This window comes from Talpa occidentalis, unplaced genomic scaffold (assembly GCF_014898055.3).
Source record: "Talpa occidentalis isolate TD23 unplaced genomic scaffold, MPIMG_talOcc4v2.1 talOcc4.3, whole genome shotgun sequence".
Taxonomy (NCBI): Eukaryota; Metazoa; Chordata; class Mammalia; order Eulipotyphla; family Talpidae; genus Talpa; species Talpa occidentalis.
The window spans coordinates 64,838,349-64,859,747 of NW_023603184.1; the positions used below are offsets into that span (position 1 = coordinate 64,838,349).

General features: G+C 46.3%; 1 protein-coding gene across 2 annotated transcripts in view; it reads right to left on the reverse strand.

Annotated features, from left to right (window-relative positions):
- Positions 1-4,695: 4,695 nt before the first annotated feature.
- The window catches only part of STEAP3 (STEAP3 metalloreductase), a 48,335-nt gene continuing 31,631 nt past the window's right edge, over positions 4,696-21,399 (reverse strand). For both annotated transcript variants that reach the window (XM_054699637.1, XM_037523246.2), the window contains exons 4-5: positions 15,356-15,520; positions 4,696-7,470 (exon numbers count right to left, since the gene is read on the reverse strand). In XM_054699637.1, coding sequence (XP_054555612.1) covers positions 7,189-7,470; positions 15,356-15,520 — 447 coding nt within the window. In that variant the 3' untranslated portion in view covers positions 4,696-7,188. The remainder of the gene's footprint in view (positions 7,471-15,355; positions 15,521-21,399) is intronic.

The following is a 21,399-nucleotide window of genomic DNA, read 5'->3' on the forward strand; positions in this document are numbered from 1 at the left end:
TTCTGTTTCATCTGTAGTTTTGTCACCTTTATACACCTAAATTTATTTGAGCATTTTCCCTTTCTTTCATGATCATCCATCCTTAATAAAGATTGAACCATTTGATTAGTTGTAATAAAAAAAAATCAACCTTTCAAAAAGGTACAATTAAACATTAAACCCCCCCCAAAATTTGGCCTCATCAGTTTTCTCCACAATGTCTTTGCTGTCTATTTTACTAATTTCTGCTATTACATTTGGAATATCTTTCTTTTTATTTTTCTGCAAGGGGTTCATATGGCACTAAATCCTATCGAGGCCATTGATTTCCTTCTAAGTAATATTTTAGTAGCATCCTCAAATTTTTGATATGGAAACATTTACCATTCACTTAAATTTTTGAAAAATTCCCCTTTATAAACCATGCTGTCCTTGGGGAAAAAAAAAATTCCTTTTAGACTGTTGACTTAGCAATGTATGGACATTTTAAATTACAAAATGAATGGGTATTTAAAATATAAGATTCTATTCTTGATTTCTAACTTTATCTACATTTCTTTTGAGTTTTATGCATTTTAAAGCTGCATTATTTTTTAAAATTTATTTATGCATACAAGAACTGGGGTGTAAGCCAGAGGTGCAGGGAGAGGTGTGTGCGTATGTGTGTGTATGTGTGACAGAGAGAGAGAGAGAGAGAGAGAGAGAGAGAGAGAGAGAGGATTCACCGGAGACATAATGGGGAGCAGAGCAGGTGGATCTATTGAAATACACTGCTGAGGGGAGAGCGGATGAGACAGGAGAGGTCTGCTACGCCATGTGGGTTAGCTCCCTGGCTGAGGATTGAACTCATGCCTCAGTGGCTGGCAATAGCTTGATAGCCCTGAGACTTGGTGCCACCAGGGAGGCCCCAAAAGCTGCATTATTAAATGCAAATAATTCTAAAATATTTGAATCTTCCCTTTGCCACTATGTAGTGATTATCTCTATCCCTAATAATGTCAAAAAGTATACTCTATATAATAATAACCTAGGCACCACAACTTTCATTTGATTTATTTTTGCCTAACACACATCTTTTCTATACCTTTATCTTTAGTCTTTAGGCATGCTACATATAAATAGCATACAGCTATACTGAAAAATCTGACAACTTCTATATTTTAATACATTTGTTTATTATGATCATTAATATATGTGAATTGACTTAAATCTACTCTTTATTTTCCCTGCACCGTCTTTTCTATGCTATTTTTTCTCTTTTAAGAATTGATTTATCTAATTAGCATTGTTTCTAATAATTTTTCATTTCTAAATGTTCCATTTTTCATCGTGACTGATCCTTTCACAGTGTTTTCTTGCTTACTTTTTTTGTTGCAATTTAAATTGTTAAAGATCGCATATATTATTATATATTTGACAATTCTTTTCTTTGAAGTTCTTGGTGTTGTTTTTCTGCCAATTCTCACTGATGGCTTATTTGATCTTAGATAATGAGCTTCTACTTGGTTAATCTGAACTGAAGTTGCTTTTCTACAGAAAGGACTTTAAGACTTTTATTTGCTTCTGCCAAGAAAGAGGCCTTTATTTTGTTTGTTTAATTGTGTGTGCACATGTGTCTCCATTTATTTTCTGTCCTAGTGATTTTCCTTAGCTCCTGAGACTACAGCAATACTTAAAAGATCTCTCTGTTTAATTTGAAAAGGAATTAAAACACCTATTTATTTAATCCTTCATTTTACTAACATTTATCATAGAATTCCAAATCTTTTGAGCTGGACCTCAATTTAGTTCACAAAGAATTATATAACAGGAAAATTTTCTCAATTACCACAAATTCTATAGGAGTTGCAATTCAATCTTTAAATGAGTGATTGCTCTGAAACAGGTTAATTTTGATGCTAATCTGTAGGACATGGGAAAAAAATTATTTACAAAGCAAGCAGTCCTGAGACAAACTGCTTTGTACCAGAAAGATTCCGCCAAAAGTGAAAGCCTTAACCAAATCTGTGGATGGGAAAAAGTTTTAACTCTTGGGTAAAATGAAATTTTCAAGAGTGGGCACTGCATATGTGGCAAATTACAGAAATAAGCTAGATTTCTATTCCAATAAATGAAATCCACACACAAAAAACAAGAGGTGATTATTCACTTTATGAGAAGATTGGCAGCGGAGGCTTTTTGGTTGCTAAGTGCATCAAAGGTTCCATTTGTAACTGTTCATTTCTGAACAGAGAAAACAAAAATGAGGCCAAAGCATTTTTGAGTAGCAAAAATAAAATAAAAATGCCAAGGCATTTTTATCTATTGGAGATAGAACTCAACTAAGATAAACTATGAGGAGTAGTTACAGAAATTGGTGGAGGGAAACAGAATTTAACTGAGCAAAAACCACACTGTAAACTTCCCAGGAAATGCAGTAGTATATTTCATCATAGACAAGCAATATTAGAAACAAGTTTTTGTTCATGTGTTTTGGCGAGCCCTACCATGTTTTTCTGGTCAGCTGCCTTTCACTTTCTCCAACAATTATTTTTAACCTTTTCCTCTTTCGTCAACTCTCAGTCAAGACTTCTTCCTTTCGTCGCTCTCAGCACATGGCATTGAATTTTTTTTTTTTTTTACAAAAGACATGGATGTCATCAGAAGAAAACTTCCACACCACACATCACCAAAGATCAACCTCCCCAGTGCCACCTACCCTTTTCTCCCAAGGTTAAAAGGCCAGCTGTCCCTGACCCCTCCTCTCCTCTTGTCCTTTACATCCCTCTTCCTGCCTCCCTCCTCACCTGCAACCTTTCCTGTTCATCTTGTCTTCCAGAAACATTTGGAAACTGTTTATGTCAAAACCATAAGGAAAAAAATAACCAACACTCCATCCTTCTACCCCCAATCTCTCTCCAGTTACCAGCTCCTCCCTCTACCTGTCCCTTCCTCACTTCACAGGCAGAACTCAAGAGAATTGTTCAGATTTAGTCTCCATTTCCTTGCTTCTTTGCTCATTCCCAATCTTCACTTTACCACCAACTTGCCATGGACATGCTCACCGTAATCTTTCCATATCGCCAAATACAGCGGACATATATGGTCTTTACCCAAATGACTTGTCCCTAGCATTCAACACCCAGTGCACTGCACACAAGTGCACACGTACACACTTACACTCACATGTACACAATTCTTTAGCTCTTATTTTGTAATGTCATTTATAGAGGGTCTGCACTGTTTAATTGAATATTATTGTATTTCTCTTAAAACCAATTTATTTATTGTAAGATCATTACTTATATAATTAATTACTAATTGTATAATTAAGTATAATGAATTACTTTCACACTTAAGAATAATTATAGTAATTACTGTTCATTATTAGTATTATCTATTTTTGGTGTATATTAATCTTTATTTCTACTTTCTATTTTAATTAAGACCTTAAATTGATTAGATACACTATGCATAGATAGATTACATTATTTCTGAATTTCATTTTAGACTAGTAAGAAGGGACTTTCAAATATTTGTTAGAGGTTGGTACTATTCTGGTAGGATTGAGTTTCTGCTCTGATGGTGCCAACTCTCCCTTTGTAAAGCAATCAGAGAAGTGACCAGTTCGGGAGGGCAACACTTCCAAGGGCCTGTGTCATAGCTTTTGGAAAAGATTCAGCTTGTCAAATAAAAGAATAATCATTCTTTAACTAATATGAGTTATTTTGATTGCTCCTTAGTTCTTATGTGAGCTACCTGAATAATGGATATTTTCATCTATTTTATCACTTCTTTTTGAAATTTACTCTTCCAGCATTGTGTGTGGGAGGGCACAGTAGAAAAACAAATCTCCAAGCACAAGACTTTCCTGCTGAAAATTATTTGTAGTGAAGTTGTTTTCTGACCAGGGTTCTTTCTTTGGAAAACCCTTATCATGGACTCAAAATGGCAAGGTTGTCTTGTGGTTATTGTTCCCAAGAAATGGTTTTTAACTACTGGATTGCTTTCTGCACATGGTTTTTTTCCCCTCCCTATACAGTAACATATTTCTGGTTTCAGTGGAAAAACTTCACCGCATGTTAGGTGGGTGGTCTCTGAAGAGTTCCTGTTTTCCTGATGGCTTCAGGGCCCACATAGGGGGAGGCAGGGGGCATCTTGCAGGGTGCATGCCTGCCTTTGAGAAAAAGGGGTAGCAGCAGCATGGACAGTATGCAGAGGTATCTCTGCACCAGGGCACCAGGGGGCACCAGGGTCCTGGAGAAGATGAATGGCACCTGGAGATGGGTGTGCATGGTTTGTAGCTGTGGATTATAGTACAACAGAGACAAAGGAAGCCATCTGAGCCCTTGTTACTCAGGGCCTCTGCGGATGTACACCATTGGTCACCTGGGAGCTTATTAGCAAAGCGCAGCCTCAGCCTCAGAACCTGTGGGCCTGTGAGTCAGGCCCACATTATACTTTGAGAAGCACTGCTACCCTAACCTATATTCAAGGCTGCACAGAGCAGACACTGCTCCCTCCGGGAGGCCTTCCCTGCTCCTCTTTAGGCCTTTGGAGATGCTCTCACATCCCACCTCCTTGTTACTTGGATCACCTGTGTCCTTACAGTCTTGTCATTGCAGGTCTGTCCTTCCTTGGGGGGATTCTCACCCAGATAATCCACGCTCACCTTGGATGCTGCCTGGCGCTGCACAAGCTCCTTGGAGCCAGAACTGAATGAATGGGTAGGTGAATGACATGGCAGAAATAAAAGCCTGAAATCCAGAGAAGGTTTATTTATTTTTGCTGCTGCTTAGACAAGCTCTACAAGGTAAAAACAAAAATACACGGCCTTTTTCAATGGCGTAGATTTTAAACATCCACCTCCAACCATGGCATTTAGGATTTCCAGAGCACGTTTGTTCAGGCACTTTTGTACCCAGAGGCACACAGAATTTACCAGGCTTTAAGGACTGACTTGCTCTCTTGGGGATGTTGTGGTCAGCTGCCTGGTGAGGTAGGGGAGAGCAGCAGCAGACACCAGACCAAGGCCAAGCACACAGCCCACCCGCCTCTCGTGAGCTGACTGTCCAGCCGGTGGGAGGATGGGCCTCTGCTGCACCTGTTCCCTCCAGTGCCCGCCACTCCTCCCAACCCTTTCCCACTGAGGAGCACCTGCAGCAGGAGACTGGCCGGGCAGGGGAGCGAGCATGCTGGACTTTGCTCTGGGTCAGATCTTTGGTATAAGGAAATCACGCCTAACCCAGGAAGGGCCAGAGAAGGGGTCAGCCAGTACTGACTGGGGTTGGTGGCACCCTTGGCAGGTCCCAGGTGTCACGTTCAGCAGAAAACTGATGGGCCCTCATTTCGCCAAGCTAATGCTAAAACCTCTGCTTCTCCTGCCTCCTCTTCAGCAAGCCTCTCTCAGGGCCACGGCTGCTGCTCCATCAGGGCCAATTTAGGAGACACGCTTCTGCTGCTGAACGTTGGAACGGCAGATGGAAAACATGTGCAGGAAGCAGGCAGCTTCGCCCGCACTGCCTTCCCTCCATCAGTCACTGGCCTAATGAGATATTCTTGCACTCAGCTTTTTCCCCTTTTCACTAACGGACCCTAATGTGCTTCACAGACATGAGCTCATGAAGCTTTGCTGGGAGAGGAGGGAGCCTCTTCTTCTAGCACTATCTGACCAGCTTCTGCCTGTTCGATTATCTTTGTTCCATGATAAGATGCCCTCTGGCTGGGGAGCCCTAAGACATAGAAATGTCATCATCACCCCCGTTCAGGGTACAGTTCCATGCGCGTTTCACTGAGGTCTTCCAACAAGCCCTCGCCCCTTTGTGCTTTTTTTGTGGAATGACAGACCCGCCCTGGTTCTGCCAGGGTTGGGGGCTCAGCCCAGAACAGCTGTTTCTCTACAAGGGAAGTAAAAACAGTTTCATTGTGAGTCAGTGAGGAGTGGCATTTGTCACGGGAGGACATGCGTCTTGCAGCCCTGGCTGTGGTCCAGCCTCTTGCACTTTGGGGCAGCAGTGTTTCATGTTTGTAGCCTGGGCAGAAGACAGCCTCCTGCCCCCCAGCTATTTTGAAATGGAACCCTCCATTAGGAGGAACGTGGAGCCAGTGTGGTTTCCCATAACTTGCCATGCAGGTTCTCTGCCCAGTGACAGTGGAGGACATCGGGACAGGCCCCCGGTGTTCCCCCATGGGACCAATTTCATGATGATTATTGGTCCTTCACTTCCTCCGCAGGGTCTCCACACAGCTCGGCTGTGAGGCTGAGTGCACTCTCTCCCCCGCCCCCGCTGGACAGGCTGTTACAGGGTCTGTTCGAGGCTTTCCTGGAAGACATTCAAACTAATCATCTAAAAAGGTGAGAAGGCAAAGGCACAGCGGCTAAGAGAACGGTCGTCACCCACACCAAGGAGGGGAGGAAATTACACTTGTTCTCCAGAGGGGTTCATTAGAGGTTCCAACAAGGAGGTAATTTCACACTCCTGCAGGAAGATCAATTTGTAGCTGCTGGGGTGACTTCTAACTTTCAGGAAAAAAAATCTCCCCAGATTAGAGAAGAGTAAGGGGTACAGTTCAGTGCCAACCCCGTATGCACCTCCACCCCCTGCATCTGCAAACAATAGACCTTCAGTGGGCTCCCAAAGCAGATGCTGGGCTCACCCCCAGCAGGCCCTCACCCCACCTCCTGCTTCTGCCATAGGTGAATGAGGAGGGGGCCACACCCCATACCCACAGGCAACTCTTTAGCCCTGAGCTACTGAATAGGGCTCCAGGCAAAACTGCTGTCTGTCCATCATGCTAAAGCTTGCGAAGTGGCAAAAGAGGTGCAGGGAACACAAAAGGATCAAGTCCGCCAAGATACAAGCCTCTCACTGCCTCTCTGTGCAAAAAACGTGTGTCTCTTGGCAAATGTCCTCACAGTGAGAGCTGATACACAGTGAGAGCTCCTAGCACCCAACACTGGCTTTCAAATCTACACGTTGAAATCTCAGGGGCTCAACTTTTTAGCTAAGTAAGTATAATTGTGAATTCTGGCATATATAAGAAATAGATATGAACATAAGTATCACACACGCGTGTGTCATTCTGAACATTACCAAATACCTTTGTGTCCCAGGAACTCAGGCCTCCAAATACCAGCCTGCACACAATCACGCCGCAGGCACCTTCAGGCAAAGGAGCCCCAGCGGCTCCACCGGCCGGGTCTGGCTTGCAGAGGCGGGCACAGGCACCTCACACGTGGCTGGTCTTCTGGGGCAGGGAATGGTTCGTCGGCAGCGTGAACTTGACGGCGCCGTCCTTCTCCCAGCCCCTGCGGATCTTGGTGAGCCTGCGGCGGAGGCAGGGCAGGAGGAACAGGCCTTTCGCCAGGATGACCACGCAGGGCACCAGCAGCGTGAGCGTGAAGGTGGGGGGCAGGTAGAACTTGTAGCGGCTCTCCTCAAAGGCGCGGGTCCAGCCATAGGTAAGCGTGTGCAGGGTGCTCAGCACCAGGGCCACAAAGCCCAGGGTGGACTGTGGAAGAAAGGAAGACTACAGTGAGGGCCAGCGTGGTGACATACAACAGCAATTCCACCAACAGCCGTCTGCTTGCCTGACACGGGGGCCGGGAGGAGGGTGCTCCAGGAGTCATTGCTCTGGGTTCAAATCCCTGCTCTCTCCTATAACCTGCATGATCTTTATGAATTGCTTATTTAGAAAGATTTATGAATTGCTTATTAAGAAAAATAATTCCTTACTCCAATTATTGTATTTCATAGTTCAGGAATGTAGGCCAGTGACAAACTTCAAACTCAAATCATCGAATTTGTTTTTATGTTCCAAAATCACTTTGCACTCTGAAAAATACCAGCTTCCTCATCTCAAAATGTTTCAGGGAATCATAATTTCTGTAGAAACCTCCATATGCCTTCTTTGGTGGTCAGTCACAGCAAGCCTATAGCCAGTTGTAACCCCCAGCGGTACAATGAGCGCTTCATCAACATAAAATCACAGGTACTCAGTCCTCTGAGTACCTGCCACACATCTGAGGTTTTGTCAAAGTAATGGAGGCCATGGTAGTTATACTCCCAACACTGAGACCCCTCCAGACTCTGCATGATCTTAATTTTCCCTAGTAGTAATCCTCAGAAAAATGGGAATAATGTGCCTACCCTGAAGGTATATGAGGACTGGTTGATTCACAAGGATTCATCAAAATTGCAATGTTTTCCCCAAACTGTTAGTCACACCTCCTGTGGCTGCCAGAAGACTTTAGATAATATCAAGTTTAAAAACATTGACTTATGTGGTGTATATTTTAATGTATATTAGAGTAGCAAGTATGTGCCAGCAGACCCAAATCATAATGTCACAGATAAAATTTGGCCTGAGATAAGGCCAGATAAAAAAGTAAATCAATTTTAAGTTGATTTAAAGTTCAACACAAAGTAAATGATAGACGCGGCACATGGACTTCACACCAATAGTGAAGATGGCTTGCAGGGGGCTGCAGACTGAGTGAGCGGACCCTGAACATAAAACCCAGATACTCTCTGTGGCTGGGCATCCCCTCCTGCCCAGCCCAGGCGGAAATCCTGCCAGGATGACTCTCCTGCCCAGAAGGAATTTAAAGACCCTGGGCAGATCGAGAGCATCACATTCCACATGGAAACAGCCTGGACCATCTTACAATGGAGCACCCCGCTACACACACACCCTAACCACTTGTGGACTGTTATGAGTTGCATCTGGCCAAGAGCAGTTCCTCCATGTTACACAGAAACATGACTTTTTATGGGAATTGTGATATGAAAATAGCTGGGAACAGCTGCCCTAGAAATGCCAGCCTCTGGGAATCCTTTGCATGTGAGATTTCTTGTGGACTACAAATGAGGCATTCCAGATCTGCCGCTGGTGCTGGCTGTAGTGACATTGTGGCCCTGGGCAAGGACTTAGTCAGCCTCAGTGAGAAGTGTTTCCAAAAGCTAAAGTCAGAGATTGGGGAAGTGCTGCATAGATGCTACACATTCCAGACCCCCAGAGGAGGCAGGCAAGATGGGGAGCAGAGGGCAACCAAGGCTAGGGCTTTTGAGGTATGTGGGAGAAGAGGATGGGGCAGTTCTGATTGCATATCGTAAGCACCGAGGAGCGACTGAGAGATTGGAGCAGGGGGCCTGTGTTATTACATAAGGGATGAAAATGGCAGTGACCCATCAAGCAATGAACACACATGCATTTTCTCTGAAGAGGCACAATAGGGCCTCAGGATGCTCTTCATAGATTGGTTTTGAGCTTTCCACAGAGAAGCTGCAATTGTGCCTTCTGGATTTCCTTCTAGCCTGGCTTGTCAGCGTTGATCCAGGGGCTTGGCTGAGAGATGCTGTCTTGTTTGCATTCCCACAGACACAGTTTTAAGTGGGTCTGATTCTGCCACCATGTCTTCTTCTCCTGCCTAGTTGGGGCGGGGTGGTGGCGATGGGGGTGCTTTGCCAGTAGCTCTGTTTATACCAGTGCAAACACCAGCACGGCAACGGTAAGAGGAAGAACATGGCTGGGAAGAATTGCTTATAATTCTTTTACTAAAAATAATGCTAATAGGGCCTCGCCTGGTGGCGCAGCGGTTGAGTGATGGGCTGCGAAGCTGCCTGCAGCCTCTGCAGTGCTGGTTCGAATCCCGGCTGCCGGGCGAGGGTCCCACATAACACACAGACCTCTCCTGCCACCCACTGCTCCCCTCAGCAGTGTCTTCAGTCTCTCTGCCTGTTCTGCTCCCCGCTCTGGCTCTGGTGAATTCTCTCACCCTCCCGCGTTTCTGACTGTACCCAGTGCTTGTATAAATAAATAAATAAATCTTTTTAAAAAATAATGCTAATAAACATTTTCTAATGGCTATATACTCTAAGTGTGTGTGTGTGTGTGTGTGAGAGAGAGAGAGAGAGAGAAAGAGATTGGTTCACCAGTACAACATTTTTGACCCCAAATAAAATACTAGTTAACAAAAGATCCTCAGTCTCTATTCTTCCTAGCCATTCTCGGCTTTGTGATCACTTCAAGGATGTTTTTCTTCCATCCTTAATAACTTCCTAGCTCAATGTACCCCATCAGGAAGAGCCACGGTTAGCTCTGTGCTACTATATTTTGGGGCCTCCTTGACTGTGAGTCACATGCAACTAAACCCCTGTCACTTCCATACTTGTCTATCAAGAATTCCAAATCTCATAGATTCTTCTGAGCCACCCAATCTTTTCCATGTTCAGATCTTGATATTGATTTTGAAGACTGGGATTAAAAAGATCCTCAGTACTGAGAAAATATTTATAAACCATATCTGATAAGGGATTAATTTCCAGAATCTATAAGGAATCCCTAACAACAACAACCCAATTCAAAAATAGGGAAAGGGTTTGAATTGAAATTTCTCCAATGAATACAAGAATGACCCAGAAGCACACAGAGATGCTTGACATCACGAATCATCAGGGAAATGCAAATCAAAATCACAATGAGATACCACTTCACGCCACTAGGATGGCTACTATCAAAAACTCAGAAAATAACAAGTGTAAGGAGAAATCGGATCCCTTGTGCACTGTTAGAAGGAATGTAAAATGGTGTGGCTACTATGGAGAACAGTATCACAGTTCTTTAATGAAGTAAAAATACAATTACCATGTGACCCCAACAATTCCACTCCTGGGTATTTACCCAAAAGAACTGAAAGCAGTGTCTTGAAGAGATATGTATACGCAATGTTCACTGCATTATTCATAATAGCTAAAATGTGGAAGCAACCCAAGTAATATTTGGTGTATGAATGGATAAGGAAAAGGTAGTATATACACACAATGGAATATTATTCAGCCATAAAAAAGAAAGAAGTTCTGACACAACACGGATGAACCTTGAGGACATTATACTAAGTGAAATAAACCAGTCACAAAAACATAAATACTATATGCTTCCACTTCTATGAAATGTCTATTTAAGATAGTCAAAATCATACAGACAGAAAGTAGAATGGTGGTTACCAGGGGCTAGGGGAGGGGTAAAATTAGGAGTTATTGTTGAATGGGTACACAGATTTACTTTTGCAAGATGAAAGAACTCTAGAGATGAATCATTGCGATGGCTGCACAAATTTATAAATGTATTTTATGCCACTGAACCATATTGCGCACTTATTAATGGTAAAATGGTGAATTTTATTATGTATATTTTGACACAATAAAAAAAAAATTGAGGGGTGGAAAAAGTTCCCAGCATGATCAGCAATAAATTCTGAACAAGCCTGACAACTATCCTGATGCTTCCCAACCAGCTGCCCAGCCCCTACTCTTCTGGATTCACCGGGGTTTGCTGAAATGGCTAGGGAATGGTTAAAGTTCCTTTAAACCCTGGGATTTTTTCAGTCTGAGACTATGGTTTTCAAATTTGGCTATACCTTAAAAGCACTTGGGGGAGCATGGAAAAAATATCAATGCCCCAGAAATGGGAGACATTTGTTCAGGGTTGGGCTTAGGGATTAGCAGCTCTTAGAAGTCCAGTGGTGATGGTGCTGTGCAGCCAGTAATACAGGAGACTCTCATCACTCAAGCCTTTTTTAGCTTCAGGTTGAGCAGTCCTCATGGGCGTCTATGCCAAGGAGATTTGATTGGGTGGACCTGGATCTATCCTTTGACATGGACCCACCGAGGGACTTGGGCCCATACTCTTCATCGTGGGGCTTTCCCATATGCTGCGGGAACCTAGTCCTGGTGGCCCAGGAGAGCCTTCGCATCTTCCTCAGTGTGATGCATTGGAGTTCTTGGGTTTGACCCCCATGGGCCACCGTCCCCACTCCCTACCAAGGAGAGAGATGGATTGTTCTGGGCATGCAGGACTTGCACGAGGAGGCTATGGAGATGCTACTCCCATTTATACATCCCTATCTTCCACCTCCCCCCAGGCTATGACTATTTTTATTATATATAAGCTTATTAGCAAAAAAGGAACATGTGCTCAAGGTTACTCTTGTTGTATCATGTCTCAGAAATTCTTTCCTTTTTTCTTTCCAAATAATATTCCATTGTATGGGTCACCAGGGCTCCTGCTATTTCCATCATGGAACAATAGAGCAACAGACAATTGCTAAGGAAGCTGGAGTCATAGCTGGTTTCTGCCATTATTTCAGGTAGGTGGCTGGATGTTCACCTAACTTTGGAGTAGAAAAGAACTTCCAACAGCTGAACTCTTACTTGTGTCAGGCGAGCTGTACCGAATCAGGTATTTTGCAATCTAATAATGTTTAACTGGCCCAATCAGGAGTAGCTAGCTAGCACAGCCAAAACCAAACCAATGAAAACACCCAACCAAAAGGCCAAATTAAAAACTTTGAAAATAGCTTTGAGAACCAAAGGCTACATGGAAGCACACGTCACCTCAGTGGACTTAACACAAAGTTTTGATAGCTTTTAGGTACAGACGCAGGCATCAGAACAGGCTCTCTGGGACCACAGTCTCCACAGCCAGCTGAGTCCTGAAGACCCACTGAGGTCTCACGTGGCAAGACAAGGAAATGGGCCCAGCTAGTGCCTCACTTCAGGAGAAGGACTGTGGGCAGCTACTGTTGGGTACATGCATTGTGCATAAACATGTGCTGAACCCAGAACCTCCCTGTGACCGCAGGAGGTAGATAGAGTCAGAAGTGAGGGCACATGCTCAGCAGGACCAGCAAGTGCTAGCATCAGGACTGAAACTCAGTCTTCTGGCTCCACAGCAAGTGTCCCCCACCCGAGAGGTTGCCACTTGCTATAGGACACACCTAAGAGTCACGCCTGCCCCACGCAAAAGACTTCCAGAGCCATCCCCAAGCCACCACCGGGCTTGAAAGTCTACAGATTTTAGGGTATGTGGGGAAAGGCTGGGTATATGTGTTTCACCAAGATAGCTCCATGACTTTAGACTTCTTTCAAGGCAACTCACAGTTTATACCACTGTCTAGTCTACAACCAGGTATGCTGCATCTGTAGATAGAATGACTGAATCAAAAAATGGCTATCCTTACAACACGCAAAGCACTCACATTTTCCTTGCCATTCTAGTACTATTTCATTTTAATTAATTTATTTTTAAAGATTTATTTATTTTTATACATGAGTTGGGGTACAGGCCAGAGGCACAGGAGGGTGAGAGGATTCACCAGCGACAGAGTGGGGAGCAGAACAGGCAGAAGGACCGAAATACACTGCTGAGGGGCGCTGCGGGCGAGACAGGAGAGGTCTGCTGCGCCATGTGAGAATCTCCCTGACTGGCTGGGAATTGAACCGGCACCCAAAGGCTGCAGACAGCTTCACAGCGCTGCGCTCAACCCGCTGCGCCACCGGGGTGGCCCCATTTCATTTTTAAAACAGCTGGCTGTCACCCGCTAAGCTGATCTGATGCCGGGTCAATGAGTGCCCGTCCCACGCTGGCATCCAGGACTGGGGTCTCCTGGCCTCTCCCTGACTGCTGCTCAACTCAGTCATGGTAGTTGGCAGCACAGTGCGGAAAAGGAACTGTGGCTGTGTACCCTAAAATAATACCAAACTCTCCCTGTATTTCTTTCCCACATAAATCTCTCCCAGTGCCTCCCCACATCCTGCTAGGGCATTTGCTCCATTTCACAAGGGTGCAAAGTGAGACTGTAGAGTGGAAACAGATCCGCCCAGGATGGCAGAGCAGGGGCACCGCGCGGGAGCTGAGGGCTCGCCTCTGAGTCAGCACCTGGGGATAGAGCCTTTGCTTTTGTGAACAGAGCGCTTGATTTCCACAAGTAAAGCCCTCCTTTGCAGGCAGCCATCTCTTCTTGCCTCCCCCCCTCCCTGCGCCTGCAGTGGCGGAAGGACTTTCATATTTGTATTTCAGTCTTGAATATGTAGGCTGCCGAGGTCCCAGTCAGCTTTTGCTAACAAAATCAAATCCTCTGGCTTTCTCAGGCGGCCAGAGCCGGGGCTCGTAATCTACAGCTGCTTAAGGAAGCAACTTTGTGGTGACAGGAGTAACCTGCAGCCTGTTTTAATTATGGAGAAACCATCCACCCTAGGACACTCCAGGCAGGAACAGGAAAATCCTAGATTTGGGTGTGTGACACATGAGGATTAGTGGTAGATAAATAAAATTCTTGTTCTCCCCCTTTCACACCAGCGTGTCTCGGCGCTAAGCTCTCCTCCGGAGACCTTCGGAAATGAGCAGAGACTGTGAGACACATTTTAACACACCGCAACTCTGTTTTGTTCTGGGACATGTAGGCGTCCCCAATCGGGGACAATTAATTTGGATTACATAAGAGCCCTGTGCTGCCAGTGTCCCCCTCGGAAGCCTGTACCGGGTCCTCGCTGCACAGAGAAGAGAGGCGGCAGATTTTTGTTGACAATGGGGGTGGAGACTGGAGCTGTTCCCTGCCCTGCACAATATAGATGGCAGAATCCAGTATGAGTCAACACCCACCCCGGGGAGGGGATGAGTTAATCCACCAACGTGGGGGGCTGACCACATACTCTGGAAAACAGTGGGAGACGCCAAAGAAATATAAAAAATGGACCTTTCTCAGTTGTCCTGACACTGAAGTGTGGCTCTGCCTGCCTCATTCCCTATCATATCCCGAGCCTAGCACAGTGCCTGGCCTGCACTCGGTGCTCAATAAACATTTACTGCATGAATAAATGCACAATAACCTTTTATCTAATAACCTTTCCCAAAGAGTGTTTGTGGGGCGTAGGAAGCTGTTGAGAAAGGGGGGGGGAGAGTGGGGAATGGAAGGTGCTAATGCTCAAATAAGTCTGGTTAACAAGATTTGCTTGCTGTAGATGTTGTTAGAATCTTGATGTGTTTTCTTGGAGGAAGCATATCTTTTCTCAGATTCATCTGAACTACAGATCTCCTTTCTCTGGATTTTTTTTTTTATAGGGGACAGCATCCTTTGGGAAATGCTGTGTTTTATTCCCCATAAACTGGTAATCCCAATCTTACCTCCCATTTGCACTGCATGACTTGAGGGGTGATAGGGAGCAGCAGGGCCAGATCACGGGGACGGGGCTGGGTGGTTGGCTAGGTTCACGGACTCCGCGCTGTCCAGAGAGAGATGTCCAACAGCTGCACATCAGGGGTTTTGTTTGGGGAGTTCAAGAATTGTAGAAACTGAGAATGTTTAGTGTGGGGTTCAGTGTTCTGTTGTCTAATTTTTTCACATGCCTATAGCTGGCTTCTCCGGATGTCAGGAGTAAGTGCTTATCCCAGGCAGCCAGCCCCCTTATCAGGAGACTGGCATGCCTCAGGAAGGCCCTGGCTGATAAGCTGTCCTATTATAAAGATTCAGAAAGCTGAGGCAATTCACAGCAGGGTGCTTGCACAGGAAGGGGGCCAGGCCAAGCTGGGGCTTACCAGCAGAAGCAGACCTGCTCACCTGCACGAAGCTGAATTCCTTCCAGTTGAGAGAGTTTGCAATGGACGGCAGTGAGGTGACAGCCAGCAGGGACAGTGTGCCGAGGGCTAGCACTCCCAGGGAAAGGTATATCTCCATCCTCCAGACTTCCTCCTCAACCCAGAGGTGACTCTTGTTGTTCAAGGCCTGATTAGATGAAAGAAAGACCATGATTACCATGGTGAAGATCAGTGCCCTGGATGTGGGTGAGGAGGCCTATAGGACTCAAGAGACACATTCAGGGCTAACATTTCTACCACACTGACCCCGGCTCTGTCCTAAGTGCTTTTCAGGTATCAGCTCATCTAGTCCTCACAAGATACCCATGAGGTACAGGGCACTATCGTCTCCATTTTACAGATTAGGCACAAAGTTCAAGTCACTTTCCCACAGTCACACACAACTAGTAGATGGCAGCGCTGGGATTAGGCCCCAGGTGATCTGGCTCCAAAGACTCAGACTCCCTCCCCAAGGCTTTCATACACATGCCTGGAGCGAGTCAACTAGAATGGTCATGTGAGCCCAGAGGAAGGATTCTGAGAAATCAACAAGCAGTACAGACTCCAAATGAGCCCATGTCACATGGTTTTCTGGTCCCCAAATCCAGAACTCGGATTCCTTCATTCACATGGACTCCTGCCTCTGCTGGCTGCCTCTGCTTCCAGCCTGTCCTCCCACTGGACTCTTTGCCTTCCTGGTTCTCCAGGATGCACCCCCACCCCATCACTGGCTCTCTGTCAAGATACACAAAGACACACACACAGACATTAAATTTCTCAACATCTCCTGATTCCAGCCCCCAGCCACCACCTTCCCACCCAGTTCCCTGTTTCTGTTTGAGGCACACGGCTCCAGCTCAACCACTGCCTGGCATCAGACTGATGTCCATTCAGCAAGCAAGCACTTAGGAGGCACCTACTGTGTGCAGGACCCTAGGCTGCAAAGAGCAAGGACACCTGCCTTCACAAAGCTCTGGGCTCTCCCACTGATCCCCAGGGAAAAACAAATCAGGGAGCCCCTGCAGGCCCAGAGATGTCTGCCCTTCCATCCCTGCCCAGTGTGCCTCTGGCTGAGTTCCCTCCTTGCCTGGCTGACACTCCCAAGGAAGAACTTTTATCACAATCCTTCCATTAGAACCATCATTTTCCAATTAGCCCTGGTAGCGGAGTTCCTGGAAGTCAAGGTGTTCTCTGAGAATACCATGAAATGCTGGTACTTTAATTCTCCCAGCAGAATAAGGAGTGATATTTCCACTAGGAAATGTGACAATGCGTTCGTAGGCAGGTCGGCTTCACAAAACAGAATGACTCATGTAGGTTTTGAGAAGCTATTTCAGCAGGAAAAAAATAATCCAAGCCCAGTTACCTGATGTAATATTAAAAATGAATCTCGTCGGCTGAGCACAAATAGTTGTGAAGCTTATGAAGGGAAGTTTAAAGAAACGAGAAAAATGCCGTTCATTGGAGTCTTTTTCTGCAATTTGTGAAAAGATGACCTCTGTTCTATTGTAGGGAAGGCAGGTTCATTTTGATGTCTTCAAGTCACAAAAGGCACCGGGGCGCAGGGGCCCGAGTTCTCAGCCTGACTACTCTTGCTGTGCATGACTCTGGACAAGTCTGGTCTCCAGCGAGAGCCGGATGAGGTCATAGTTAATACCCCGTGATTCTGTCTATGTACAAAGTCAATGTCAGTATTTGTTAGAAAATCGTGGCTGGTATTATCCTGCAAAGGGCAGGGAGGGCTCCTGCGTAATTGAGCCTAAAGAAATCTTACTCACACCTTCGCAGTGCTAACAGCCGCGCTAAATAAGTCATCTCCTCGTTGCAAGTTGTTCTTCAAATATACCTCATTAGTCATTCCTTTCTGTGTTTTCGTTAAGATTAGGCAGTTAATGTCGCAGGTCTGAGTTTGGATCATCCCATCCACATGCTTGCCAGAGATCTTGGTTTTTTCCTTTAATATTTCCACTCTGCAGTGACGCTGGAAGGGATGGGGCAAGGTGCGCAATGGAGGGTTGAAGGGTGAGGAAGTCTCATGGGGATCTGGATCCCAGCATCTTCCGTAGCCTGTGAGGTTCCTCCCCACCCAACTAAACCACGGGGCTGCCTCAGGGCTCCCCAGTTACCGCTGTCACACACGGCTACATGGGTCACATTACCAAGTCCCCCCCTAGGAACTCTCCCATGTTAAGAGCTGATCAAATCGGCCATTTTGAGAATGACAAGGAGAGAGCTTGTCAACAAGGGGTGAACTGACGGCATTCACATGTGGGGTTGCCTTTTGTAGGTTGGAGGTCAGGCGCTGAAGGACCCAGGGGCATTAACCTCTCTCCACATCCAAGAGTGGGTGAAGGTTGGGAGAGAGGTGGGTGCTGATCACCAGCCAAGCCCAGAGCAGGGGGAGGCAGGAAGGGGAAGGGGTAGCCTGGGAGGGTGGAAAGAAGGGGTCTGCAGTCCCAAGGACAGGAATCCAATGATGATTTTCCCCCTGAGGGGCAGTCACAACACCCTGGTAGAACCTTCCCTGGCTAATAACATTCTTTTTTTTTTTTTTTTTTTTGGCTGTGTTATCATGAGAAATAAAAAGAAAGTTTATGAACTGAGCAGCATATGAATGGCACACAATAGGTGCTTAGTAAAATAAATAGCTGGCACCTGTTCTTAATGGCAGCTGGGCAGTTAAATAAGTTTTTTCCCCAAGTTTACATCTCTTTTTTTTTTTATTTTTATTTTTTTTTAAAGAGGCATGTATTTTATTTATTTATTTCTTTCTTGTTTTTATTTGTTTGTTTATACATGTACTGGGTACAGTCAGAAGCACGGGAGGGTGAGAGAATTCACCAGAGCCAGAGCGGGGAGCAGAGCAGGCAGGCAGAAGGACCGAAGTACACTGCTGAGGGGAGCAGCGGGCAGCAGGAGAGGTCTGCACGCCATGTGGGACCCTCCTCTAGTGGCCGGGGAGCAGCCGGGGATTGAACCAGCGCTGCAGAGGCCGCGGCCAGCTTCGCAACCCAGCGCTCAACCGCTGCGCCACCGGGGAGGCCCCAAGTTTACATCTCTTAACAGATGCCTGGTATTGGCTTCATGGTGGCCAATTTAACAGTCAGTCACTCAATGAACATGTACTGGGAATGTGTAATAGGAACCACGGACCTCAAAGGGTAGAAGACCCAGTCATGGAACTTTGAGTTTGGGAAGAAGACAGACATGGAAATGAGTGATTACAAAGTGATGCATGAGAAAAACTATGGAAACATAGGCAAAATGCAACAGAGGTGGGCACAGGGAATGTAGGGGGATAGGCTGAGGGAGCGTAACAAGGTTTTGAAGGAGGAATAGGAGTTTGTCAGGCTGTCACAGGGTGGGGAGTTCAGGTTGAGAGGAGTGACCTCTGCCCATTCAGAGGACAATATGGGCCCCAAGTTTGATGTCACAGGAGTAGGGGGGGAGATGAGAAAGCATGGCTACATCGTGGTCTATCATATTCTAAGGACAGTGGGGAGTCACCAAGTGCTTTTCAGTAGTGACAAGATCCGTGTAGGCATCAGATGGTTCTTTCTGCAAGCCTTAACGAGATTTGGGGGATAGAGTGAGGAGAACAGTGCAGGGGTTAAACATTGCCTTTGATCCTGAAGTGCATTTCTAGTGAACCACACACACAAATCAAATGTTAAAATACAAATGTTAGTTATTGTTAGTAATGATACTGTCAGTAAACATGGTTTCAGAGGCTTTTTCCTAAAGCTGGGATACAGCTCTGTCTCCAAATCTTTGCACTCCAAATCTCCGGGACTTGATGAAAGCCTTGAAGAGCTTCCTGTGCCCAAGTTAACATGGTCCCTGGGTGGCCAGGGTAGTAAGCACATCCCGCCTAAAGCGAGGCAGCTGAACGCAGGTTGGGAGAGTCACACATAGGGCACAATGGTGCTAGAGGCCCTGCCCTTAAGGACTGAATGAAGCTCAGCCTCAGATGCCCACTTTCAGAACCTGAGGGCACAGCTAACCAGCATCTGCTTGAATACCTCCAGGCAACTGGCCATTTCTGGCTGCTCTGCTCTGTGCTAACATCATCACCCCCGAGTCCCCCAACTTTAGCTATCCCTGACACGAACATACCCATGTAGCCCTGGCCCTGCCCTCCAGAACTCCACAGTGCAAGTTAAGCCCCTCTGTGTGACAGGCGCTACCTGTCGTTGAGAGTGATCCTCTCCTGTGGGAGCGAAGGTTGCCTGGCAACCACCACAGGGACCAGCAACCTTGAAGGGCTTTGGACTCAGGAAAATTACCTTGCACGCGCCCCTTCGAGCCCTGGTATTTGCAACATGGCAAAACTGGGTTAACAGAGTATCAAGGACAGCCTTAATAGGCCCGGGCAGAGAATCTAGACAAAGGTGGTCAGACAAAGCCTGGCGGGAGGGAGGGTTCAGGCTGTTGTCTAGAGGTCTAGGTGTGAGGGGGCAATACCTTTTCCCACCCACTGCCTGGAGCACCTGCCACCTAGATCTGCCACCTCTGGGGCAGCAAACACTGTGCCACTTCCTGAGCAGCCACATAGAGCCTCTGGCTAAGCAGGCTGGCTCCTTTTAGAAGGTAGTATCATCAAAGAGCGCCAAAATCATTAGCACTGGGACAGTCCTTGCTCTACAATCAGGGTCCTGAGCACAATACAGGGGCTGTGACTTGCTCCAGATCAAGGTCTTTGTTCCAATCAGCAACAGCGAAGGACTCAAAGCCAGAGCTCTGGTCTTAGCCCCGAGATCCCCCATATCAGCTAGGGCCGGGGACAAGAGCAGGTGCTCAGTGAATGAATGAGTGAATGAACTGAGTTCTGGGATCATTTAGTCAAGACTTCATTTGGACTTGTTTCCCTGTATGGTTATGAAAGTGGCGCTGGAACACAATGGTTAGATCTGAGTCCCTGCTCTCCCACTTACTGGCTGTGTGACATTGGTCAAGTGACCTAACCACTCTGTCCCTGTTTTCTCATCTGTAAAAGAATAGTATAGAAGCCACCTTAGAGGGATTAGAGAAGGGTTAAATGAATTCACACTGAGCATGTAAGGCTCTCAGAATGGTCCCTGGAACTAAGCAAGTGCTTTCTTAAGTGTTTGTCACTATTTTTTTTCTCCTTTCATTTCTAGCAGGCATTCTGCTTCTTCACCTGAAGTCTGGGGGTCTTCCTTTCTCTTAGAAAAGCCACAGCCTACAGAGGTAATGATGTCAGGTGCTCATGGGTGGGGAAGAACAAGGGCATTTGACAAGTTTACAGCAGTGAAGCAGGGTACCTGAGAGAGCAGGAGCTGAGTTCCCAAGTAGCAGTGCCCCTTTTCTACACCCTAATACCTGTCCCCCACCCCCCACCTCTTGGTCCTTCTCTGGGAGCAGGATGGCTATATGGTGGGTATACCAGGATCTCACCAGATTCCCTGTATCCCAAACAGGAATTTCAGGGATCACCTGACTGGAGCAGTGGGGTGGATGAAAAGTATCTCATTGGCACCTGGGCAAAGCTGGCAAGTGGCTTGTGTCCTGGAGTGGGCAGGACTGGGGCACCAGCCTAGGAACTGGGGCTGGAATCAAGCAGGAGAAAGGCAGTGTTGCTTGCAGACCTGACCTTGGGACTCAGATTCAGGCCTGTGAGCTTATAAATGAGGAGGGAGCATCAAGGGCCTATTTCTGCGGGTTCAGGTGCCAACTGATACTGTCTATGTTGCTCCCTGGCTGGCCAGAGGCCCTCCATTTCCAGGAAGCCTGCTGGTAGGAGTACCATATGGGATTCCTAAATGAATGGTCACAGTTGCCACTCCTATCCCTAAATCTTGCAGCCTTTCCCATCTTATCTGATGGCAACTCCATCCTGCCTGTGCTCAGGCCAAAAGCGGGAGTCCTCCATCACCACCCCTCCACACCCCTCGTCCCTCCACAATTCTGTGTACTCCGCTTCAAATACGCCTTTGATACTTCTCGCTCCTCTGCTGCTCCCACCCTATTCCACGTCTCCATCACCTCTGGGTTCCTGCACAGTCT